Source organism: Mirounga angustirostris, unplaced genomic scaffold, assembly GCF_029215605.1.
Source record: "Mirounga angustirostris isolate CCGP_5_RB_7025 unplaced genomic scaffold, mMirAng1.0.hap1 SCAF_12, whole genome shotgun sequence".
In the NCBI taxonomy this organism is placed as follows: domain Eukaryota; kingdom Metazoa; phylum Chordata; class Mammalia; order Carnivora; family Phocidae; genus Mirounga; species Mirounga angustirostris.
The window spans coordinates 50,025,441-50,046,437 of record NW_026991720.1 but is presented as its reverse complement, the minus strand read 5'-3'; the positions used below and the strand labels follow the sequence as shown (position 1 = coordinate 50,046,437).

Below are 20,997 nucleotides of genomic sequence, written 5' to 3'. Positions count from 1 at the left end.
AGGTGCCAAAATACCTAACATTATAAAGAAAACTGTTGATGGTGGGGGTCAGACACCCCTTCAGGGTTTACAAAGAGGTGGTAGAGCCACAGCAGTCCCTCCCAGCTGTATACAAGAGGCTGGCCTGGAGGAGGCCCTGTTAGCAGCTCCTCACCCTGAAGCCAACCTAGAGAAGTTTCTAGAAAACCCCTCATTGAGAGCAGGGGCATGAAGCAGGCACTGGCAGTTCACTTCTGACTGGCTGTCTGCTTAGGCAGTAGACTTACTGATCTGCCCTTGCCCCTCCTAAGCAGGGCGAAGAGGACTGGAGACAAATGGGCTCAGCATGGAGCAGCCGAAGGGCAGCATGCGGTCCAGCCCTTGGCATACAAGGATGACTGCATTTTCTATGGATCGAGTGGACACTGAGAAGGTGGTTGGCTCTAGCCTTTCTTTCTGGCAATAAGAAGCTATGGGGAGTACAAATAAGGTAATGGTAGTTGGAAGAGATCAAGTAGCATCCAGGTCTCTCAGGTCAGTGACCCGGGTAGGGCTTCCTGAAGAACTCGCTTATAGAAGTGAGACTATAGTGATTATATAGAGAAGACAAAAAGGCTACTCTTGATCCCTTACTCCATCTCTCCTTTGCCCATTCAGACACCCTGGAGAAAATAGGAGAGGAGATTGTTTTCCAGAGACCTACCATTTTGCCTCTTACCACCCTACCTTTGAGATGAGGAGAGGGGGAGGGAGAGAGGAAGAGCAGAGAGATGCCCCTTTCACCACTTCAGGTCCTTCCAGTCACTGGCCAAGCCAGCAATGGGGGAGGGGAAACTTTGCTTTGGATATGAGGTTGGCATCTTTAACGGGACTTCACTGAGTTTTTTTGTTTTTGTTTTTTAATTCCAGTTAGTTAGCATATAGTGTAATATTAGTTTCAGGTGTACAATGTAGTGATTCAACACTTCCATACAACAGGTGGTGCTCATCACAATAAGTGCACTCCTTACTCCCCATCACCTATTTAACCCATCCCCCCACCCACCTCCCTTCTGGTAACCATCAGTTTGTTCTCTGTAGTTAAGAGTCTGTTTCTTGTGGACTTGACTAAGTTTTTTAATATCAGGAAGTGACCAAGGAAGTTATAGAATCTGTCCAGGGTCTCTCATTAAGGGATCACTACCCAGCAGGGAAAGGAGATTCAACACAGCACAACTGGGGGCCGGATAGGAGGAAAAATAACACCATTTCTTTTTTTTTTTTTTTAATTTTTTTAATTCTTATGTTAGTCCCCATACATTACATCATTAGTTTTAGATGTAGTGTTCCATGATTCATTGTTTGTGCATAACACCCAGTGCTCCATGCAGAATGTGCCCTCCTCAATACCCATCACCAGGCTAACCCATCCTCCCACCCCCCTCCCCTCTAGAACCCTCAGTTTGTTTTTCAGAGTCCATTGTCTCTCATGGTTCGTCTACCCCTCCGATTTCCCCCCCCTTCATTCTTCCCTTCCTGCTATCTTCTTCTTCTTCTTCTTTTTTTTCTTAATGTATATTGCATTATTTGTTTCAGAGGTACAGATCTGAGATTCAACAGTCTTGCACAATTCACAGTGCTTACCAGAGCACATACCCTCCCCAGTGTCTATCACCCAGTCACACCCTCCCTCCCACCCCACCCCCCACTCCAGCAACCCTCAGTTTGTTTCCTGAGATTAAGATTTCCTCATATCAGTGAGGTCATATGATACATGTCTTTCTCTGTTTGACTTATTTCGCTCAACATAATACCCTCTAGTTCCATCCACGTCGTTGCAAATGGCAAGATGTCATTCCTTTTGATGGCTGCATAATATTCCATTGTATATATATACCACATCTTCTTTATCCATTCATCTGTTGATGGACATCTTGGCTCTTTCCACAGTTTGGCTATTGTGGACATTGCTGCTATAAACATCAAAATAACACCATTTCTTATTTGTACCCTATGGACTTGAGACTGTTCAATAAACCAGCTATATTTGGTTAGGGACTTCATGTTCTTATGACTAAAGTTGAATAACTATGCATTTGTGTTATGGTGTACTGTGTTTATAAAATTTTAGTTTAGGAGTTACCAGATTATTTCTGCAAATCAAAAACTTGAACTATTAAATGGGGAGAAAAGAGACACACCAGAAGGCAAATTTCCAGATAGAGGAGACACTTAAAGAGGTATCTAATAATTGCCTTTTTTTTAAAAAAAAATCTCCTTTTAGAAAAATTACAACCTATCACAGAATCACTAACAATTGATGCAATAGAAAAAATGGGTGTATAAAACATGTTTGTAAGTGATTTGTTATTCTTGTTCATTTGTCAACCATGTTACTCTCTTAAATTATTTAAATTTCATAATAATATTTGTCAGGCTACTCTCCTATTTAATTTTTTACTTCAGTGTGGCTGTATCTATGATTTTTACATAAGATGGTGAGATGGCTTCAGCCTCCCCCCGTGCCCTTCTCTCCCTTTCTCCCCATCACCAGAGGCTTCTTAAGTATTTGCCATGTTCTTTTTATTTAAACAAAAATTATTTCATCTTTACATTACAATATTCTTTAAATTGCTTTTTAAATAACTTTTAAGATACTAGCTCTAGTGACAAAGAAAAATTGTTGTCAGTGATAAACCATCAAAAGAATACAGTGACTCTTCATCCATTGGTGTCTTCACTATAGAGTTGTTTGCAGATTACAGACCACAGCTTAAATCATCTTTAGGGCCAAGCTCCAGACTTATTTTTCTTGTTTCAGTTCTGCATCATCTATTTTCTTGAATCCCAGTCTCCTAAAATGTAAGCAGTACAAAATGTTCTCATCCATCATAACAATGGCATGAGTACATATAAAAATACTAGCCATGATCCTGATTGCTTAATTATACTTGAGTTGAATTGTGTTGCACTTGACATGAGTGAGATGTTGATGAGAACCTGAATTTGTAATGGGTGCATACTCAGACTTACCAACTTACCCTTGACTCATCCCTCTCCCTCATGACTGTACCACTGCCAACATCTGGTGGGCTGCCAAATTCTACCTCCGTGTAATATCCCAGGACCTCAGCAGAAATGTCAGTGGTTCTCCTTTCCTTGATGAATAAGGTCCAAAGTCCTTTCGTCAGCCCTGAGTGCACTCTCTGCTCTTACCCCAGCCTCCTCGCCTTCTTTCCTTTCCTCTTCCTACCGCTGCTGCTCTTGCCAAACTGAACCCCAGCTGTGCTTGGCTCATCTTGATCATATTCCTCTCTTTGCCTGAAAGTATCTTCTCTTCTCCCGCCAGTCTCTGACTATTCAAAACAGAGCCACCTTTCAAAGTCTAACTCATGAAACGTTCCCAGATTTCCACATGTAGAAATACTCTCCTTTTTTCCCCCCTCTTTTTTCTGGGCACTGGGGATATGCAGTGGACAAAAAGCATGGGATTTATGGACCTGAAATTCTAGTAAAGGGGAATGGACTCTAAACATATGTCAGATGGGGATAAGAGCCATGGTAAAAAATAAACCAGGAATGTTCTGAAAACGTCTCCCTTATAAGGTGTCACAGCTTGCTGCCTTCCTTTCTACAGCCCTTAATTAAGGTGTCATGTTCTACTTTACAGAAATTTGTTGTTTTTATATATACTCTATTAGAAAATAATAGGTAAGTTGCCTATTAATTTTATGAACCTCTTGCTTTCTAATTTGTACATAGTAGATAACTTAATACTTATTAATGCAAACAATGATTGTAATAGAACTCATTTATAAAATGAGACCCAGAAAAAAGAAAAAAATTTTGATTTAAAGTTGAGGAAGAAAACCTTCTGAATTTGAGACTTGGCATATTGTGATGTCTTCCTTGTACTTGCAGATAGCTCCCTCATGCGGGACCTTTCACATTAAAGAGGTCAAATGCTGGGCAATATGTCATAGGCCTAAATTCCCAATCCTGTTATCGAATCTTCTTCCTACTCAGCGTGTGGCTATAGAGTAGTGGGATTGATGCCCATGTGGGGCTTAGGGGAAGCCACCTCATTACTTTCTACCTCTGGTCATGTTTGTATCTGGCCTTCTGTAGTTCTCAGTTTAGGTATTTATTTCCCCATCTCTTTACTTTTTTCCTTCTAAGAAACTTAACTTTCTTAGAAACTTCTTTTGAAAAGAGGTAATCCTTTTTAACGTTTCTGGACCAGCTATATATATAACGGCCCATGCATTTTAACTGGTTTTCAGGTATTTACCATGGGTGTTTTTGATCAGGATTCTGGATTTCTTGAGGTGGGCAGTTCATGGAGTAAAGTAACTCACTGGCAGATGGTGAATGCATGGATTGTTGGAGCAAATCACTCAATGTCTTGGCGACACTTTTGGCTGCTGTTCTGCCAAACCTTTGGGGCAGATTAGGAACATGTCTTGAGATGCTTTCCTTTATATTTCTTCCAAATCTCAGAGGCAGGTTGGCCATTACCCCAGTGCTTCTTTCTTCTTCCACGGTCCTCCCAAAACTCAATGGCAAGTTGGCTGCTGAGTGTGGCATTTTGTTGACTGTGGGTGCACTCATCTTAATGACAGTTTTTGGACGCCAATCTTTTAGTTCTTCAAAATTGAGACGTCTTTCCTTCTCCCCCTTAAGGTCTCCTTCAGGCTATGATTAGAAATGAATATTAAAAAAAGTTATTGTTGGGCGCCTGGGTGGCTCAGTCGTTAAGCGTCTGCCTTCGGCTCAGGTCATGATCCTGGGGTCCTGGGATCGAGTCCCACATCAGGCTCCCTGCTCTGCGGGAAGCCTGCTTCTCCCTCTCCCACTCCCCCTGCTTGTGTTCCTGCTCTCGCTATGTCTCTCTCTGTCAAAAAAATAAATAAAATCTTAAAAAAAAATAAGTTATTGTTATAAGCAATAGGTTTAAACCCCAAATTAACTTAAATCCAGACTTTAGTTTGCGGAACTGGTAAAGCTATAAACAAAGTTTGTGTTTCCATTTGCAGAATTTTTAAATAAATAGTTCGTATTTGGTTTCTTAAAGCAATCCAGTTTCTATGTCCCTGGACAGATTTTTTATTTTAGAGAAACCTCCCACTGCCTCTTCATGTCTCTTGTGTCTCCTCTTTTTAAACACCAAAGTGGCGGATACATGGAAACAGAGATGCTAGCTAGGCTTTGGGCTAGAGTTAGAGGAGGCTCCCTTGTATTTCTTTCTTACCTGCTCATATTCAGAGCTCCACTCTAAGAGACTGATTGTATTTTTATTAGTATACAAGTTACATTTTTAGTAAAGCACTGGTTGGTTTGTGGACTACTGCACCACTAATATACCAACTTTAAAATAACCATTTAAAATACAGCAAATATTTAATTAGATTTAGCTTACCATGAAAATTTGTCCCTATGAAGATTTATAAATGGTTGTTTTTCTGATTGTAAAAGTAATACATACTCATTTCAGCAATATTTATATATATTTGGAAAATATATAAACATAAAGAAGAAAATAAAAATAACTTGTAATTCTACCATCTAAAGATAAATACTTTACTTAGATATAGATTTACCATAAACTTACCAGCTCATCATTACTAAGTAGAACATATAATCCTTGTATTTTTTTTTGTTTGTTTGTCTGTAGTTTGAAGACAACTCAAATGTTCAGCTGAAATGTATCAGATCTTATTTCTGCAACTATTTATTACAACTGTGTACTTCTGAGTCAATTGAAAATTATTAATTACAGAAAATTATTAATTACACCAAATCCTGTACATAACTTGTCATTAGAGAGGCCAGACTGTTTGCTGTTGTGTTAAAAAATACAAGTTACATCAACGCACTGTCATGGAAGGCTGCAGTTGGACAAACAACAAAGCACAAACGAACTTATTCCTTACTCTTTATAAAATACAAAAGCATTAGAATTAGGACAAATATATAGTTAATGCTAGTCATGTTAAAGTTAAAAAACTTACCTCAGAATATTTGTCGTAATTTTCTTTGCTGTGAAGATTGGACATCATTAATTCATCTGTACAAAAGATGTTTGATGTTAACAAGCTTGAAGTGGCTAAAATCACTAAAATAAAGCATTTTGATGAAATAACTTTCATTTTGTTCAGAATCTAGAATTAAGTTTCTATGTGCAGCCTGATGTCTACGAGGAAGGGAATCGTGGTCTTTTTATACTGTCTAAAAACAAAGGAAAGTTTGATTTATCAGTGAAACCAATCCCACATGTTTTACGTACTAATATTAATTAGAGTGTTTAACTAAATTATGTATTTAAGGAATGTGGGTAATTCATTCTGGAAAGACAGCAACGTTCCTGTTTGCAAATTCATTAACTTTGAAAGTAATTTTCCTCACTATGAAGGAGCTTCTAATTAGGTAAGTTTGGGGCCATGGTAATTAAGATTCCCAACAAACAGAATGCTTCATTTCTTTGAGCTCGAATGAAAAATATTTCAGTGTTTGCGTCAATTCTTGAGAAGGAAGAAAAATAGTATTCAATACATGCTAGCTATGTTAAAAAAAATTTTTTTTTTTTTACCCATACAAAAGAGTTAGGCATAGTATTTTCAAAATGTCAAACAAAATTCAGAATGTAAAAAGAGTTCTAAGTCACATAATACCCAAATAAAATGACATTAATTAACTTTTTGTAATGCTGTTTGGTTATTAAAAAGAGTCAGGAGTAAATGTCAGCTATGACGTGAAAGGTGGGCATAAGACCATGCGTTAGGTGTTTTGACAAACGGGCTGTCTCAGGAGAAGCTGGAGGCAGTTCTAGGCCTTTTGTATCTTCCCCGTGGGCCTTATTTGGCAAAACTGTATAAATCACTGGGATTGTATTTCTGTGATGATGCCATATCCTACCTTCCTCCTCAGAGCCCTTAAGAACCCTAGCAGAGGTTTGGTAAGTCACACACATGCTAATTTTGTTGCTCCCCTGGCCCATATTATTTAGGTAATCTCACATTGCCAGAGGCACACTGACATCATGGCATAAGAAAAGAATTTATAGAAATAAATGCTTATTTCCTGAAATGCCAAAGTGAGTCTCTTTGGAGCAGATGACTGGTATTCTTAAAGACCTGCCTTATCATGAGACTGCCTAGGTTCTAGAGAAATCCTTACTTGTTCTCATTTGCCCATTCAATGCTCTCAGGAGAGAAAGACCTTACAGTGATTGATTTCTAGCTACTTCTAGACACAGACACTTAGAGGTGAATTCACAGAAAAGCAAGTCATGAAATCGCACCTATTGTGTCAAGGACTGAACCACCTCGAGCCACTCCCACAGCCTACCATAATTTGAGGTTGTGATGGGCGGAAGTGAAGACCCTACTCTGTATTATAGATCTCCAGAATAAATTAGAAAAACAACAATGGGTAAACTCTTGGGTACCCCAGGGTCACACTTGCCCGCAGCCTCTCTTAAGGCAGTTGACATCATTGGCCTCATTTGTTTTGGTCTGTGCTAGCCAAGAATCCCCACAGTAGGAGGCAGTTAATTCAATTCATAGTCTAGGGTTAATTTTGTAACACTGTTATTGGATTATTTGGGTTTAATTTCCCCGAGGATTTAATGCATTTCTCTTTCAAATTGTTCCTTTGCAAACTGCTGATGGAACTTCCTTTTTTTTGTGGTCAGTAGATCCAAACTTTTGAGAAATGGGTGAAGCAAGGAGCGAGTTATGTTGGCTGAGTTCACACCCTGGAAAGAGTGAGTGGAAGGGGTCAGCCTGGAGCTCTTTCAAAGTGTGTTTGTTATCTGGTCATTTCAGAGGGTAGCAGTGCACCAGTTTTCGATACTGCTACTTGGGGTTTTGGCACATCTAGGAGTTTTTCTGATTTCAGTCAGCATCTAGTGTAGCTGATATGACTAATTATTTCCCTGCCTCCACCAGGTTCAAACTTCCAAGTTTGGAGTGTAATTAGAGTTATTAGTACAGGGCTTGGCACTTTTCAACCATATTTTCAGTTAGCTTCGAAAACGTCGATATAAAACAACATGACCTGACATACACAGTAAGAAATCACCATAAATCCTTTGATGAAATGTGCTCCTACATACATAGCCTATTTAGGGATTCTTGATGAGACATAGGAACATACAAAAAAATGAAAAAAAAATCTATCTCCTGGCTGTGTGACATTTACATACATGCTTCATTTACTAAGACTTTGGAGACTTGAAGGCAACTCATGTCTGAGACTCCCTCTCCAGCTTGGACACTTCTGAGCTTTGGACCCCTCAGATCCTTGGCTTCCTACCAGATGGTGCTGTTGGGATGTCTCACAGGCATCTCAAGTGCTCTGTGTCCAAATTGGGATTTATCTTTTTCACGCCTGTCTCTCTTCCTATGTTTCCCGTTTCAATGAACAGCACTGTTTCTGTCAGAGTCCAATCAAGAGATAGAATATACATAGTAATTTGAACAGTATAAAGAATTATTAATTATAATGGGGATTAGCTATAAAATGATAAAGAATACATGAGGGCCAGGGGACAGAGTATCCAAGGAAAGGACAAGCTGATTGGAATGCAGACCGTATTGGAGGAAGTATGGATGGCAGAGAAATGTGCTATTCCACGCCAGAGCCTGTCTCTAGTCACAAGTGGGAGAAACTCTTCTGGGGTGCAAATGGGTCAAGGCTGGGAAGGCAACTTCTGGGATAACTCTGAGACTCACTGGGAATCTGCCACTGAAACCTCCTCGGGGATGAGTGCTACCAGATGCCTCCTACATACACCACTGGCAGCCATGTGTAGGGGCAAAAAGGAGCAAATGGAAACCCATTTGAGCCAGAACGAGATGTCCATTCCTTGCGTAGTAGTATACCCCTGTAGTGCCCTTTACTGGCAAAGCTTAAAATTATGCCTGCTGAAAGGATAAATGCTTTCAGGGTCCATCTCTATATCTCAGAGCACGAAATCAAGAGTGGATTTGGAGCTGAGAGGCAATAAACAGATTAACCGGCACAGGCAGCCACACCTTTGACCAAGCCCAAATCCGTGGCGAGACCCATGCCTATTTCCTCCCCATTTCTCCCTCATCCCATTCTAGAGTTAATGAAAAACTAGTTTCTGGTTTTGAGCTATTATACTCAATAATACTAGACACTATTTTTTTGAGCACTGACCCCATACCAAGAACTGTCCTGAGTACTTTGTGAATTAACTTGTTCAGCTTTCATAATAATATCGTAAGCAGCTACAATAACAACAACAAAAACAACTGCTGCTACGACTACTCTTATTATTCCTACTTTCCGGAAAGGAAGACTAAGGTGCAGAAGGATGAAGTAACTTTCTCTACAAATGGCAGGGCCAGGATTTGAACCCAAGCATTCTGAACACATTCTCACTCTGCCAGTCTGCCCCATCAAGCCTGGTCTCTTCTAACTTCTAATTGATCTGTTCACATCTCTCCATCCCCAGTGCCAGTACTCGGTTCACTATTTTCTCCTGCCTAGACTTTCTCCTTGGTCTCTCCAATTCTTCCTCTACAGAGCAATCAGAAACGTTTTTACAAAGTAGAACATATTAGTGATTTCTTTTTAAAAACCTTTCAGTGGTTTCCCATTTTCCTTGGAATCACCTAGGCCATTTTTCATTACTTGTAGTCTCCTTAATGTCTCCCGAGTTTTCTCTCCCACTGCTCCCTGCCACCTCTGTGCTTTATGACAAACTTCTTCCTATTCTTCCAAATGGATGCAATTTCTCTTGCCTCTGCTCATGATTTTCCTGCGCGTGGGATGTTCGCCCACTCCCCTCTCTCTTTCTTACACCTCTTCATTGTTTGAGACTCAGTTGAGGCATCATATGTTGTGAGAAGTCTCTCCTGACTTCCAGCTCTGATAAATGGCTCTTTGTTCTTGCCCAGTTGTGGCTTTTTTACTCAGACTTGTCCTGTACTGTACCTTGCCTCCCCTCCCCCTGTACTGCTCGGGGAAACCATGTGAGGGCAGAGCCTTGCTTGTGTGGATCACAGTGACATTTCCATTGCCTAACTCACAGATGTTAAGGATACTTTATTTCTATTTTTTTAAAAGATTTTATTTATTCATTTGAGAGAAACAGAGAGCACAAGCAGGGGGAGTGGCAGGCAGAGGGAGAAAGAGAAGCAGGCTCCCCCTGAGCCTTATGTGGGGCTCAATCCCAGAACCCCGAGATCACGACCTGAGCTGAAGGCAGACACCTAACCATCTGAGCCACCCAGGTGCCCCAGGACACTTTATTTCTAAATGAGTGAATACATTTTTCATTGGTATTAGGAATAAGGGTTAAAACTGAAGGTGCTTGTTCATTGTTTTTCCCCAGTTTTGGCTGTTGACCAGAGTTTCCTCTTTACTGTGACTTAAACATTATTAGAGCTTAAGTTTGTTGGCTTATCCTGAAATCTTAACATCTTAACATTTTCCCACTGAGGATTCGCATCTAAGGCTTTCCCAGACTGAGACCTATATGAGGACAGTCAGGTATAAGTAGGTTGAATGTGAGTGTAGGTTTATCCTGTTATAGTGCAACATGCAGCTTGGTAAGTTCAGTATGTTCTGATGGATCTTGCTGTGTTAATGGGTCCAAACACCAGGAAGGGTGTGAAAAGGGACGACACAGCCCTAAGGAGGGCTTCCTGACGATGCTTAAGGGTTGTCCAGTAGGCGGACTTCATAGGCTCCCCTGGCTGAGGGCAGAAAAGGGTTCTCTGATTGCTCGTTATTTTTCCACGCCCACCAGATGCCCCCAGCCTCTGGCAGGCAGTTAGAATAGGGGACAAATTCTTCCTACCAATCAGGAACTGAGCTGACTTGAGTTGGATTTAGGACTTTGTAAGGTTCTGGTTTATCCTCACCTCTAGGACAATATTTAAAGTAAGTGGTTGTTTTTGTGCCATGGGCTGCAAATTTTTATTTAAATTTTTATGCAGCAGAGCTAGCTTCCTCCACACATTGATCCATGCCCCCTAAGGCCCTGGTGAGGTCTACGGAAGAGTTGGTGAATGTTAATATGCAGAAGAACTTTGTTATAGAACCCTATTCCTTGCCCTCAGCCCAGCAGTTGACTCCTAGGCCATTTGCCTCTCGATAGTTTCTTTCTCCCTCTCCATCCAAGCAGAGTGCACTTGCACTCTGCAGAAGAATTTGTGGGCATCGTATTTTGCATCCTCTTATTTTGCATTGGCATGTTTGCAAAGTATTTTGTAACCATTTGTTAACTAATTTCAGGCCCCCTTTAGAGGTGGGCGGTGGCATTACTGTATAAATATATTTCAGTATATTGTGTGCAGAGACAAAGAAATACCTGCCTTGGTTCCAAATAAAATCATCCCATGCAAATTGTATAACACTACTATTTTAAAAATGTGTGGTGGTGCCTTTGTTTCAAGATTTATGAGTGGCTTGTTATAATGAGCTTGTCATATTTTGATAGCCAGCTTGTATTTACTTCTCTGCTTTTTGTTATGACAGAGTACAATGCAAGGGCCTTGGAGGTGCTGATGTGAACGTGAGACAAGATGATTCCTACGTGTAGTAAAAGCAGTTGAAATTCAATTTTAGTTGGAGTCGCCTGAAGAATCGGTTTGTACAGGAATACATATTAAATAATTATAAAATTAATTCATAAGATTTATTCTAGAAGCTTGATTAAATGGCAAGGTCCCTCTGTCTAAAGGACATATTTTAGAATAATATACTGAACAAACTTTTCAGTATTAAATCTTTCAAGCGATATGGAGTGGTAATGTTTTAAAGAATTTTTACAGCAATTGTGTAAGGCTGATTAGGAAGCCGCCTCTCTACAGCACAGCTTTCCAATTCAAGCTTTTATGCTTTTTAATGTTTCATTTTTATTGACATTTTTTCCTTGCAGGAAAAATGTGTGATTTTTACTGGCCTGGCAGGGGGTTGTGGTACCTTTTGCCAAAGTGTCAAGAAAACTCAGAATTCTCTACATGAGGGACAAAGACCAGATGTTTAGTTAAAGCCACACATAGCTTTTATACAAATACAGGTAATGGAAACCAAGACCTTTCCTGGGATTTTTTTTTTTCCTCTTTTTTTAGCCAGTTTTGCCTTTGATATTTTTAAAATAAGCAAGCAGCCATCTTGTTATTCTAACCTGAGCAGAATAATTTAGTTCTTTACAAAGTGTGTGCCTTTTCAATATCTTGTTTTTGTTTTATCTTTGTTTTGAAGGATTCTGCTCTAAAGTGTGGAATGTGCTCTTCAAATAATAATTTGCTTTTTAAGAAAGATTTTATTTATTTATTTATTTGACAGAGAGAGAGAGAGAGAGCAGGAGAACACAAGCAGAGGGAGAAGCAGGCTCCCCACTGAGCAGGGATCCCAGGACCCTGAGACCATGACCTGAGCTGAAGGCAGATGCCTAACCGACTGAGCCACCCAGGCACCCCAATTTGCTTTAATAAAAAGAAAATTTGAGACTTTTAGTAGTTTAGGAAGGACCTAGCCTAATTCACTAGCCTGATTTTTCCACTAGCCTGAACACATCTTCACTGGGGAGGAAATCTGTTGCTTAAGCCTACACTGATGCGGTTTCTGGAGGATGTTTTAAGTACAACTGTTTTCCCATTTCAAATAGGAGTAAGGGCAGATGGCTCACTAATAAAAATGAGTGTCATCACAACTGTGGACTTTTCTAGATGCTTTTTCATCTCTGATGGAAAGAGATGATAAGGGGGCTACTTGAGATGTACACGTGAATGGGTTGTGGTTTGTTTTTTTCTTTTGGTTAGGGGTCATGTGTCTTCTGTGCCCCTGAGTACTACCGGTTAGAGTTTCTTGAAGGCCCACAGCAGCCAGGCAGTTGCTGTTCTGAGCAGAAGTGGCCCTTGTGTTAACACACTGGTGCTTGGACTTTATTCTTCTCTGTTACCAGTCCTTTGGCTTTGGCCATACTGCCTGCCTCTCTGTTCTAGGTCTGAGCTCATGTGGGTACCTCATACCAATGGGTGCCTGTATCCCTTAGATCACAGTGGCTGGATTCCATTACTGAGGAGGGGTTTACACTTTCCTTCAACACCGGTTTTATTGGACCCTCAAAAGGATATGTCCATGACATAGCCAGGAATGACATCATTGCAGTTCTGCTGGTTAAACTCAACTAATTCCAAGCAAACAAACAGAAAAACTCTCAGTCAAATGGTTGTCTTTGGAGGAGCACTCAAAAGCATACTTTTAAATCTATAGTGACTTGGAGTATAAATTTAATTAAAGGAGAAGATTTTCTGGCAATCTTCTGATTCTAAAAGGTGAGATCTAGACAGAAAATTCTGTACTTACTTGAGGTTAAATGAGCTAAATAAATGTTAATACCTAAAGGATTTAATTTTATACTGGGTTTTGTACCAGATGAGTTTAAGAAATCAGGTATTTACCCTTTGAGAAACAATAATAAAGAAAACAGACAAAGCTGGTAAAGGTTTTAGAACATACTTAGATGTACAAGCAGCCGTACCATCTCTAGGGACAATAACCTGTTGTAAACACAGGCTTGCATGACCCAGAGCAGTTTATGATGGTGGGCTTTGGCTGATGAGCCCTGTTGGAGCCCTCTGATTCATCGATAAGAGTAGCTGATGATCCATGATCTAGAAGCATCCAGCTAGGAAACTGATGTGGATCTTTCAGTGGATACTACCTCTGTCCCTGCCCCATTCCCCAATATCTAGGTCAAGAGCAGGGGAACTGCCCTTCCTATGCTCCCATATTCTTTGGGTTGACTTGTTTGTTTAAATTTACCACTTCAAAACTTCCTTTAATGATTATCTTAACCTGATCTAACTTGGATAAAAATAACTGAGGAGGAGGAGCCCAGAATCCTGGCCATGGTGAGAGATGAAATAGGGAGAAATCACTGTGGGCTTACCTTGGACCTCCCTGCCCCTTGAGCAGTTTCCTAGTCTTGTAAATGTTTTGTGGTTGAGGCTTTTCATATTGGCACAGCTGCAAAACTAGCTCTCCTTTACCTGATACGTTACTCAGAGCTTCTTGGTTGCATGTAGCTGGAATCTCTAATGTGTTTAAGCAAAATGGAGAATTTATTATGAGGATATGGGGATATCTTATGAATGGGGTTGGGGCCTATAGAACATCTGGAGCCTAGGACTCAAATCACCATTGGAACTTTCTCCTTGATTTTCATTTCTTTTCTCAATGCATCAGTTTCATTATTCCTTCCTACTGCTGTCTTGATTTTTCTACCTCTCAGCCCATTTGTTAATACCTTCTGAGTTTACATATCTTCAATTTCAGTAACCTCATGAGAATCTGCTTTATCTCAGTTCCGGATTCAAAATAACCAGGGAAGGATTCTGATTGGCCCAGTCTAGATAAGGAGCCCCATCCTGAACCAATCATTTATGGTCAGGTGGGTCACATTGCACTAACATTGAAAATTCTATTGCAAACCTGTGAAAGCATTGGGGTAAGTGTTGCTACTGGGAAGACAATGCAAACGTGTCTAATACAGCTGGATAGATAGAGCATGAGGAAGAATCTGGACTCTTCTCTTCCTGAATCCAATTTCCCAGGCAGAGGAAAACTGCTTCCTACGCGGGTGAAAAACTGAAGTTCTAAGTTGCAGTTAGAGGACCACTTGGCCATTCTATTGTGGGCATGTCTCTGTTTTTCTTTAAAGATGCTGAGGAGATCTCCGTCCTAGCTCAGTGATACTAGTAGACAGTGTTTTCATCTGTGCCATCTGGGTCTTTGTTTTTGCAAGCAGGTGTTCTTGTGAGATATTTTTGTGGCTCATGTGGGGCTTTGATGGTAAAAACAAAACAAAACAAAACAAATTCGAGATCTTCCTTCCCCAGGGGCAGCCGAGGGCACAATTCCCAGCTATTTCTCCATATATCCATCAAAAGCAGTGTCAACTTATAGAGCCTGTAAGATTCCCTTTCTCCCCTGGCAGGTAAGAGGCCTGGCTCAGGTGTTTCTCTTTGGCATTTGGAGGCGCTCCTGTTTCCACCATTATGCTCAGCAGCAGATATGAAGCACTGTCCTGAGAATTTCAAGACCAGGTGGTTTGGTCCCTAAATGGTCCTAAACTCTTTTTAACTTGGGCCTCTTTCCTAAGTGTTTCACATCCTTTATTTTGCTGTGGTGCTCCTGGCTTGCTTCATTTCTTCTCGCTGTGTTTACTGAGGTTGAGTGAGTTCTATGACCTGGAGTAGAGTGGTTCATTGCTTTTTGAGCAAGCGAGTTTATTTTTCTATTAAGTTGGTAGACTTGCCATTCTCTGTCTAACACTTGGGTAGTCTTTGGAAACAGTCCAAAATTCCCTTTCCTTAAATAATGGACTTTCCTTAACAGATTGCCTTAACAGATTGGTAAGTGTTTATTTTGGAGATAGTAAAAATAAGACTCTTGTGTATAATTCCAAATATAAGCATATATTCTTTTGATAATTAGCTTCATTGTTTCCTGTCAATTTTTTTGACAATATTTACACTAAATTAGAAACAGTAATAATGGGACATCCTAGTTCAGTCCTACAAATATATCTGTCTACAATAAAACATTTGCTTCAGTGACAGAAAGTATTTTAGAAGTGTTCATTAAAACAATTTGAAAACTGTGTATCCATTATTAATAACCCAAGACAGGAATTACATGTTACGTGACTCATGTAACCAATAAGGAAGCTGCCATTTCCATAATTATAAAGAATTCATACCACATCCATTTTACTATTCTGTATCATTTGACCCATTTATGGCTCATTTTGAAAGAGAAAGATTAAAAAATTTATAAAGTTTTTTGAATGAAAAATCTGCCAGGTAATTTTTCCCTTCCAACTGCTTACAGTAGGTGCTCTCTATCTAAGAGCCTGGACCATTTAGGTCCCCTTAACTAACCCCTCTCCTTAACTACACAGTAAAGGAAGTTCGGGATGCTCTGGGTTATGTCGATCCTTCTCCTTCACCTCCCTCTCCCCACCAAGCCTTCTGAGGGATAAATTGTGGAAGAAGTTGGAGTCCAGGAGGATGACGTGGGTTGGCCCCATTCTGGAACAAATGGAAACTGTAGGGTGAAGGGCGGCTAGTCAGTGTCCACATGCTCTCTGTTCAGCTGCCTGCAGTTTCTGAATGGCCCGTTTGGGGAAAAAGTTGAGCAAATGCTCAGCAGGGCTGCCCCAAAAGTTCCTTCAAAATGTTGGTTACTGATCGCTGCTACCCCTCTGCTTTTATTCTTACTATCCTCTAGAGTTAACTGTGGGGTGGAAGGAAGATGAAGAGGGATGCAGGCTAGGAGGGAGGAGAGCATCACTGGAAGGCTGGTAGAAGATGAACTTCTAGCTTCAAGGTTTACTTTTGGGCACGGAAGAGAGAATCAGTCCTAGCGAGTGATTCTGGGCCTGTTATTCTTTTCCTTTACCCCCATCCCAAATCTCAAAAGTAGTTGAATTCGGAACTTATTGTAATTAGGGTCAAGGAGACCCCCAGATCTTTGTCACACCTGAGAACCTGGGGCAGCACTGTTCTTAATACACGGTAAATTAGTACCATGAGACTCCAGCTCCTCTCCCACATGGTCCGATTGCATCACCCTCTTTCCCTTTGGTCAGGTCTGTGAACAACAGTTGCTGAAGTGATTTTGATGAGATGTGACATTTGCAGACTGTGGCCACCGACCAAAGAATCTGAGCTACAGTATCCAACATTTTACAGGCTACAAAATATAAGCGGGCCAGCATTTATTGCTTGTCCTAGCAGCTCGAGCCAAGTTTCCTAAGCCTACAGAGCAGACCTCTTGCTGCTGCTAATTTTACTATCAGCAAACAAAAGGGAAGTAGGAAACAATGCGGAACAGTTGAAGGAGAGCGTTTGTGAGAGTGGTACAGACTCAGGTGATCTGAAGAGAGAGTGACTTTCTTTTTTCTAAAACCAAAAGGGACTCAGTTTGCACAGAAATAAATGGAAGAAAAGATGTAATGTAGAAAAAGTTATAAGCAGAGGTTCTGCACTGGTCTCCCAGGATGGCAGTGATTTTCATATTAAGGCAGCCACCAGGGAAATGTTAAAAACTCTCTAGGAAAATTTCCAATATGATGGATAGAATTTTAATATTAATATAGGATTCATCATGATAATGTAAGTCATAGATCTAAAGCTCCCTTCGTCAATTGGATCAGTCCTTTTCCAGCCTATTATACAGGTAGTAAGTACATGCTTTAAATAGTGTCATGTCACAGGCCTGGAGTCTTTCTTTATCTGCAGTTTCTGAAGTTCTGCTCACAGAAATAGTGACCCCGTGAATCATTCATCTCTTACTATGTTATCTAGACCATCTGCATTTTCCCCATTTTTATTAATATTTAGTACTTCTTTTTTTTTTTTTTTTTTTTTTTAAAGATTTTATTTATTTATTTGAGAGCGAGAATGAGAGAGAGAGAGCATGAGAGGGAGGAGGGTCAGAGGCAGAAGCAGACTCCCCGCCGAGCAGGGAGCCCGATGCGGGACTCGATCCCGGGACTCCAGGATCATGACCTGAGCCGAAGGCAGTCGCTTAACCGACTGAGCCACCCAGGCGCCCTATTTAGTACTTCTTAAAATATACTTAATTATACTTTTTTTCACAAATACAAAGAGCATAATTCAACACACACATGCAGTGAGTGTGAAGGGAAGATCTGATAATCTATTTGTTGGTCATTATACAAAGAAGAAAAGTGATTTCTGGGTTGCTATTTGGTTGAGTTATCTCAGACATAATTACCAATCAAATGCATATGTATTGCTCAGTCATTTTACTCTGGGTTTTCTGGTCTTCTTCGAGCACGGACACCAAACAAAATGGTGGCATAGCCTCTCTCGAATTCTGTAAGACAATGACAACCTTCAGGAATGAGAATGATTGTAGTGTTGATGGCAATAATAATAATGTTAAGACTTGTCTGCTGCTTTTTCCAATAGGGATTCGAACATTCACTGGTGGAGCATATAATCACCCTTTCCTAGTCTAAAACACACGTGAAAATAAATCCACGAGTACAGACCATGAATATAGATGTAAAGTCTGTACACAGACAAGTAGACCCTCAAGTTCTATAAAGAAAAGGGGACTTTCCTTAAGCCTGGGAATCACTGCATATTCTGTCCCTCCTTTCTAGATTCCTGTAATGCTCACTGATTCCACTCCACCCCCATTTTATACCCATGGAGTAACCAGTGTTCACACTTGGATGTATCATTTCATGTATTTTGTTGGCATAAAATTTGAGGGTGTAAAGTTTCTGAGAATCCTGCTGTAAAGGAAAATTTCATGTTGTAGAATCCAGCATTTCCTAAACTTTCTTTTGACCGTGGAATCCTTTTTTTTTTTTTTTCCTCTCCCAAATACAATCTATAAACACATTGAGAAATGCTGGCCTAATGGAGGTATTCATAAACTTGGCCTCTTCTATTTTCAGGTTTTGATTTTCATTGGAAACTCTGCAATGAACTCTAACTTCTCCCTAAGTCCTGGCTCAGGTGTCACTTCCTCTGTGAAGGTTTTCCCACTTGCCCTAGAATAGATATGTAATTGTTCCCTTTTGCCCCCTACCCCCCCACAGCATTTTTTTGTCTGTGTGGAAAATCTATGTTGATGTTTAGATCATGAGCTAATTTATTTATTTTTTATTTTCCCCTTCCAATCTACAATATCCTCTATTTTAAGGAGCGTGTTTTTTTTCCTTTTTTTTTTTTTTTGTTCTCAGTGCCCTATGGAGTGCCTGGATCCTTGTAAGAGTTCAACAAATATCTGGTGAAGGAATGAATGAACAAGTAGAGTCAGGGAACTTAAGCAGAAACATTATCTTTCTGGTGTGTTGATATGTGATTAATGAATGAACCCTTTTGAGTTAAGTACTTTTTCTATTATAGTGATTCATTTCCATACAGTTGATTGGATTGAGACTCACTCAGATGTGAAAGGGTTAATCATTTAGTCTGCCAAAAATACAAGATTGACTGTTATTCAGTCTGTTATCCCCCTTGTATAGACATGGGCGGTATATATAAAAAATTCTAGCACCCAGTCATAACAGAGACATTTTTCTTTTCTATTCACAATCAGTCCATAACTCAGAATTTCCCAATTTTTAACTGCTAAGGGAAAAAATGGAATTTATAGACCTTTTCACCTTTCATTAAAAACCTAGCCTTATAGATTTAAAGAATTATAGATTTGACTATATTATGCCTGTAGCCTTTTAATTTGTAATACATACTCAAAATATTTTTTTCCCTGATATACTCTAGGTTTCAGGCTTACAAATTTTATTGTGGTTTAGGCATGTTTTCCTCCCATTTTTCCTTCCTTCATTTCCCCCTCATTTTTTAAAAGATGTTAATAGGATGAAGATAGTAACCTCCCTCTCTGGCTGTACCCCACTCCAGTTCTACACCCATGGAGTGACCAATGTTAACACTTTAGTGTATCACTTCATGTATTTGGTTGGCATAAATTTTGCAGGGAGGCCAAGGATAGAGGCTAGATAACCCAGGATAACCCAGGCCAGGATAGAGGTTAGTGGCTACCTTTATAACATTCTCTTCTACATTTCCTTGTTCTCTTTTGAAGATGGTTCACAAAGCTGCCAACTGGTGAGGGCATTAAGAAGAATTAATATGCTGAAGAAACTTAATTATGTTTCTGTCATAGAGACTAGGCTGGCCAATAAGCTAGGGTTAAGTCAGCTCATTCTGTGGTGTTGTCCAAATGCAAAAAAGAGGCAGCACACCTGATTGGAAGAGGAGGAGGAGACAAGGTTATTAGACTGGGGTCAGGAATGTCCACTATCCGTCCCCACTGCCCATCCCTTAATTTTTTTTTTAGCAATGAAGGTTACCGCTGCAGATAATTGACACTCATGGGTTCCCCTGGCACCATGGAAAGGCCTAAAACTAAAGCAAAAGCAACGAGAGTAGTTGGGGGATAGGAGAGGGGAGGGAGGAGGGGAAGACAGAGATAGAGGAAAAGGGAGAGTGAGACTCTGATGTAATGAGAAAAGCACTTGATTTGGAAAGCAGATTTCAAAAAGCACTCTATTTAGAAAACACTCAATTTAGAAAATTCTAGTTTCTGGCTTCTGCATAACCTTGGGCAGTTACCTAGCTCATAGTTTCTTCACAGGACTGGTTTGTGGATTGCCGGATGATCACTCAGGACTATTTACCTCTAAAAATCAATGTTGATGATATGAGATAAAGAATTTGAGAGAGTTGGAGAGAAGAAAGAGATATGTGTGTATGTGATTGATAAGGGTCACCCAAGTCAGGTGCCCCGGAACTTGTCTGCTTGGGAGCAATTCCTGCTTCTGTAAATCTGGGGGACAGTTGATTAAATCTTGAGGTTTCTGTTCATTAGCTGGGGTGGAGATGAGAATCTGGCAAATAGAGAAAGCTGTTGTATAGACTGTTTTATATATAACCCCTGCCAGGAAGCCAAAAGATGGTGGGCAGTAGATAGAGTCCTCGTTAACCAGATAATTCTCACACCTGCAGGTTTATCCCAGGAAACCAAGCATGAACATGGTGGCTGGATCCTCAAACTTTCATCTTTAGATGGGTTAATTTTTGACAGAGCACAAAATTCTTGGCTAAGAACCAAAGGTTCTTGGGAACCAATCTCTGTAGCAGGTGTTCGTGTCAAGACTGTTTGAAGGCCCAAAGAGAATGAGTTTCACATTTTCATGAAACTGCTCTCCTTGTCTGACTTCTAAAGGTGCTTTAGAAACAGAGCTCAGACTTGGACCCTTGACCATCAGAGTTCTCCTGTGGGCCATTTCAGGGTAAGCTGGGTGAATGTCAGCTATGGAATGTTAGGAGCAGAGAGAATACGTTGCCAGGGCTGTAGGCTGTTAGTTGATTTCCCAGAAAGTAGTTCTGGGAAGCCATTCTGACTTTTACATATGGCATATCTGAAAAAGGGGTGATTCCGCAATTGCAACATTTTTTGTTTTATGTGCCTCTGAAGGAAAGA

The 20,997-nt window shown here is 40.3% G+C and overlaps 1 protein-coding gene and 1 pseudogene across 2 annotated transcripts in view; one reads left to right on the top strand and one right to left on the bottom strand.

The window, feature by feature from the left end:
• LOC123835478 (glyceraldehyde-3-phosphate dehydrogenase-like) overlaps positions 1–20,997 on the top strand; it is a 140,358-nt pseudogene that overhangs the window by 72,868 nt on the left and 46,493 nt on the right. The gene's annotated exons all lie outside the window — the stretch shown is intronic.
• On the bottom strand, positions 2,762–6,107 carry NPVF (neuropeptide VF precursor). Its single transcript, XM_045865223.1, has 3 exons — positions 5,970–6,107; positions 4,250–4,653; positions 2,762–2,813 (listed from the first exon to the last, which is right to left on the bottom strand). The coding sequence occupies exons 1-3, from the start codon at positions 6,105–6,107 to the stop codon at positions 2,762–2,764; spliced, it is 594 nt and encodes a 197-aa protein (XP_045721179.1).

What these genes read in the sequence shown, in the direction of transcription:
- NPVF (XM_045865223.1), bottom strand. Translation starts at nt 6,107, where the DNA reads ATGAAAGTTATTTCATCAAAATGCTTTATTTTAGTGATTTTAGCCACT. An exon ending in ATTACGACAAATATTCTGAG is followed by an intron (nt 4,654 to 5,969) that starts GTAAGTTTTTTA and finishes TTCTAATCATAG; the next exon opens with CCTGAAGGAGACCTTAAGGG. An exon ending in CCTGATCAAAAACACCCATG is followed by an intron (nt 2,814 to 4,249) that starts GTAAATACCTGA and finishes CTTACATTTTAG; the next exon opens with GAGACTGGGATTCAAGAAAA.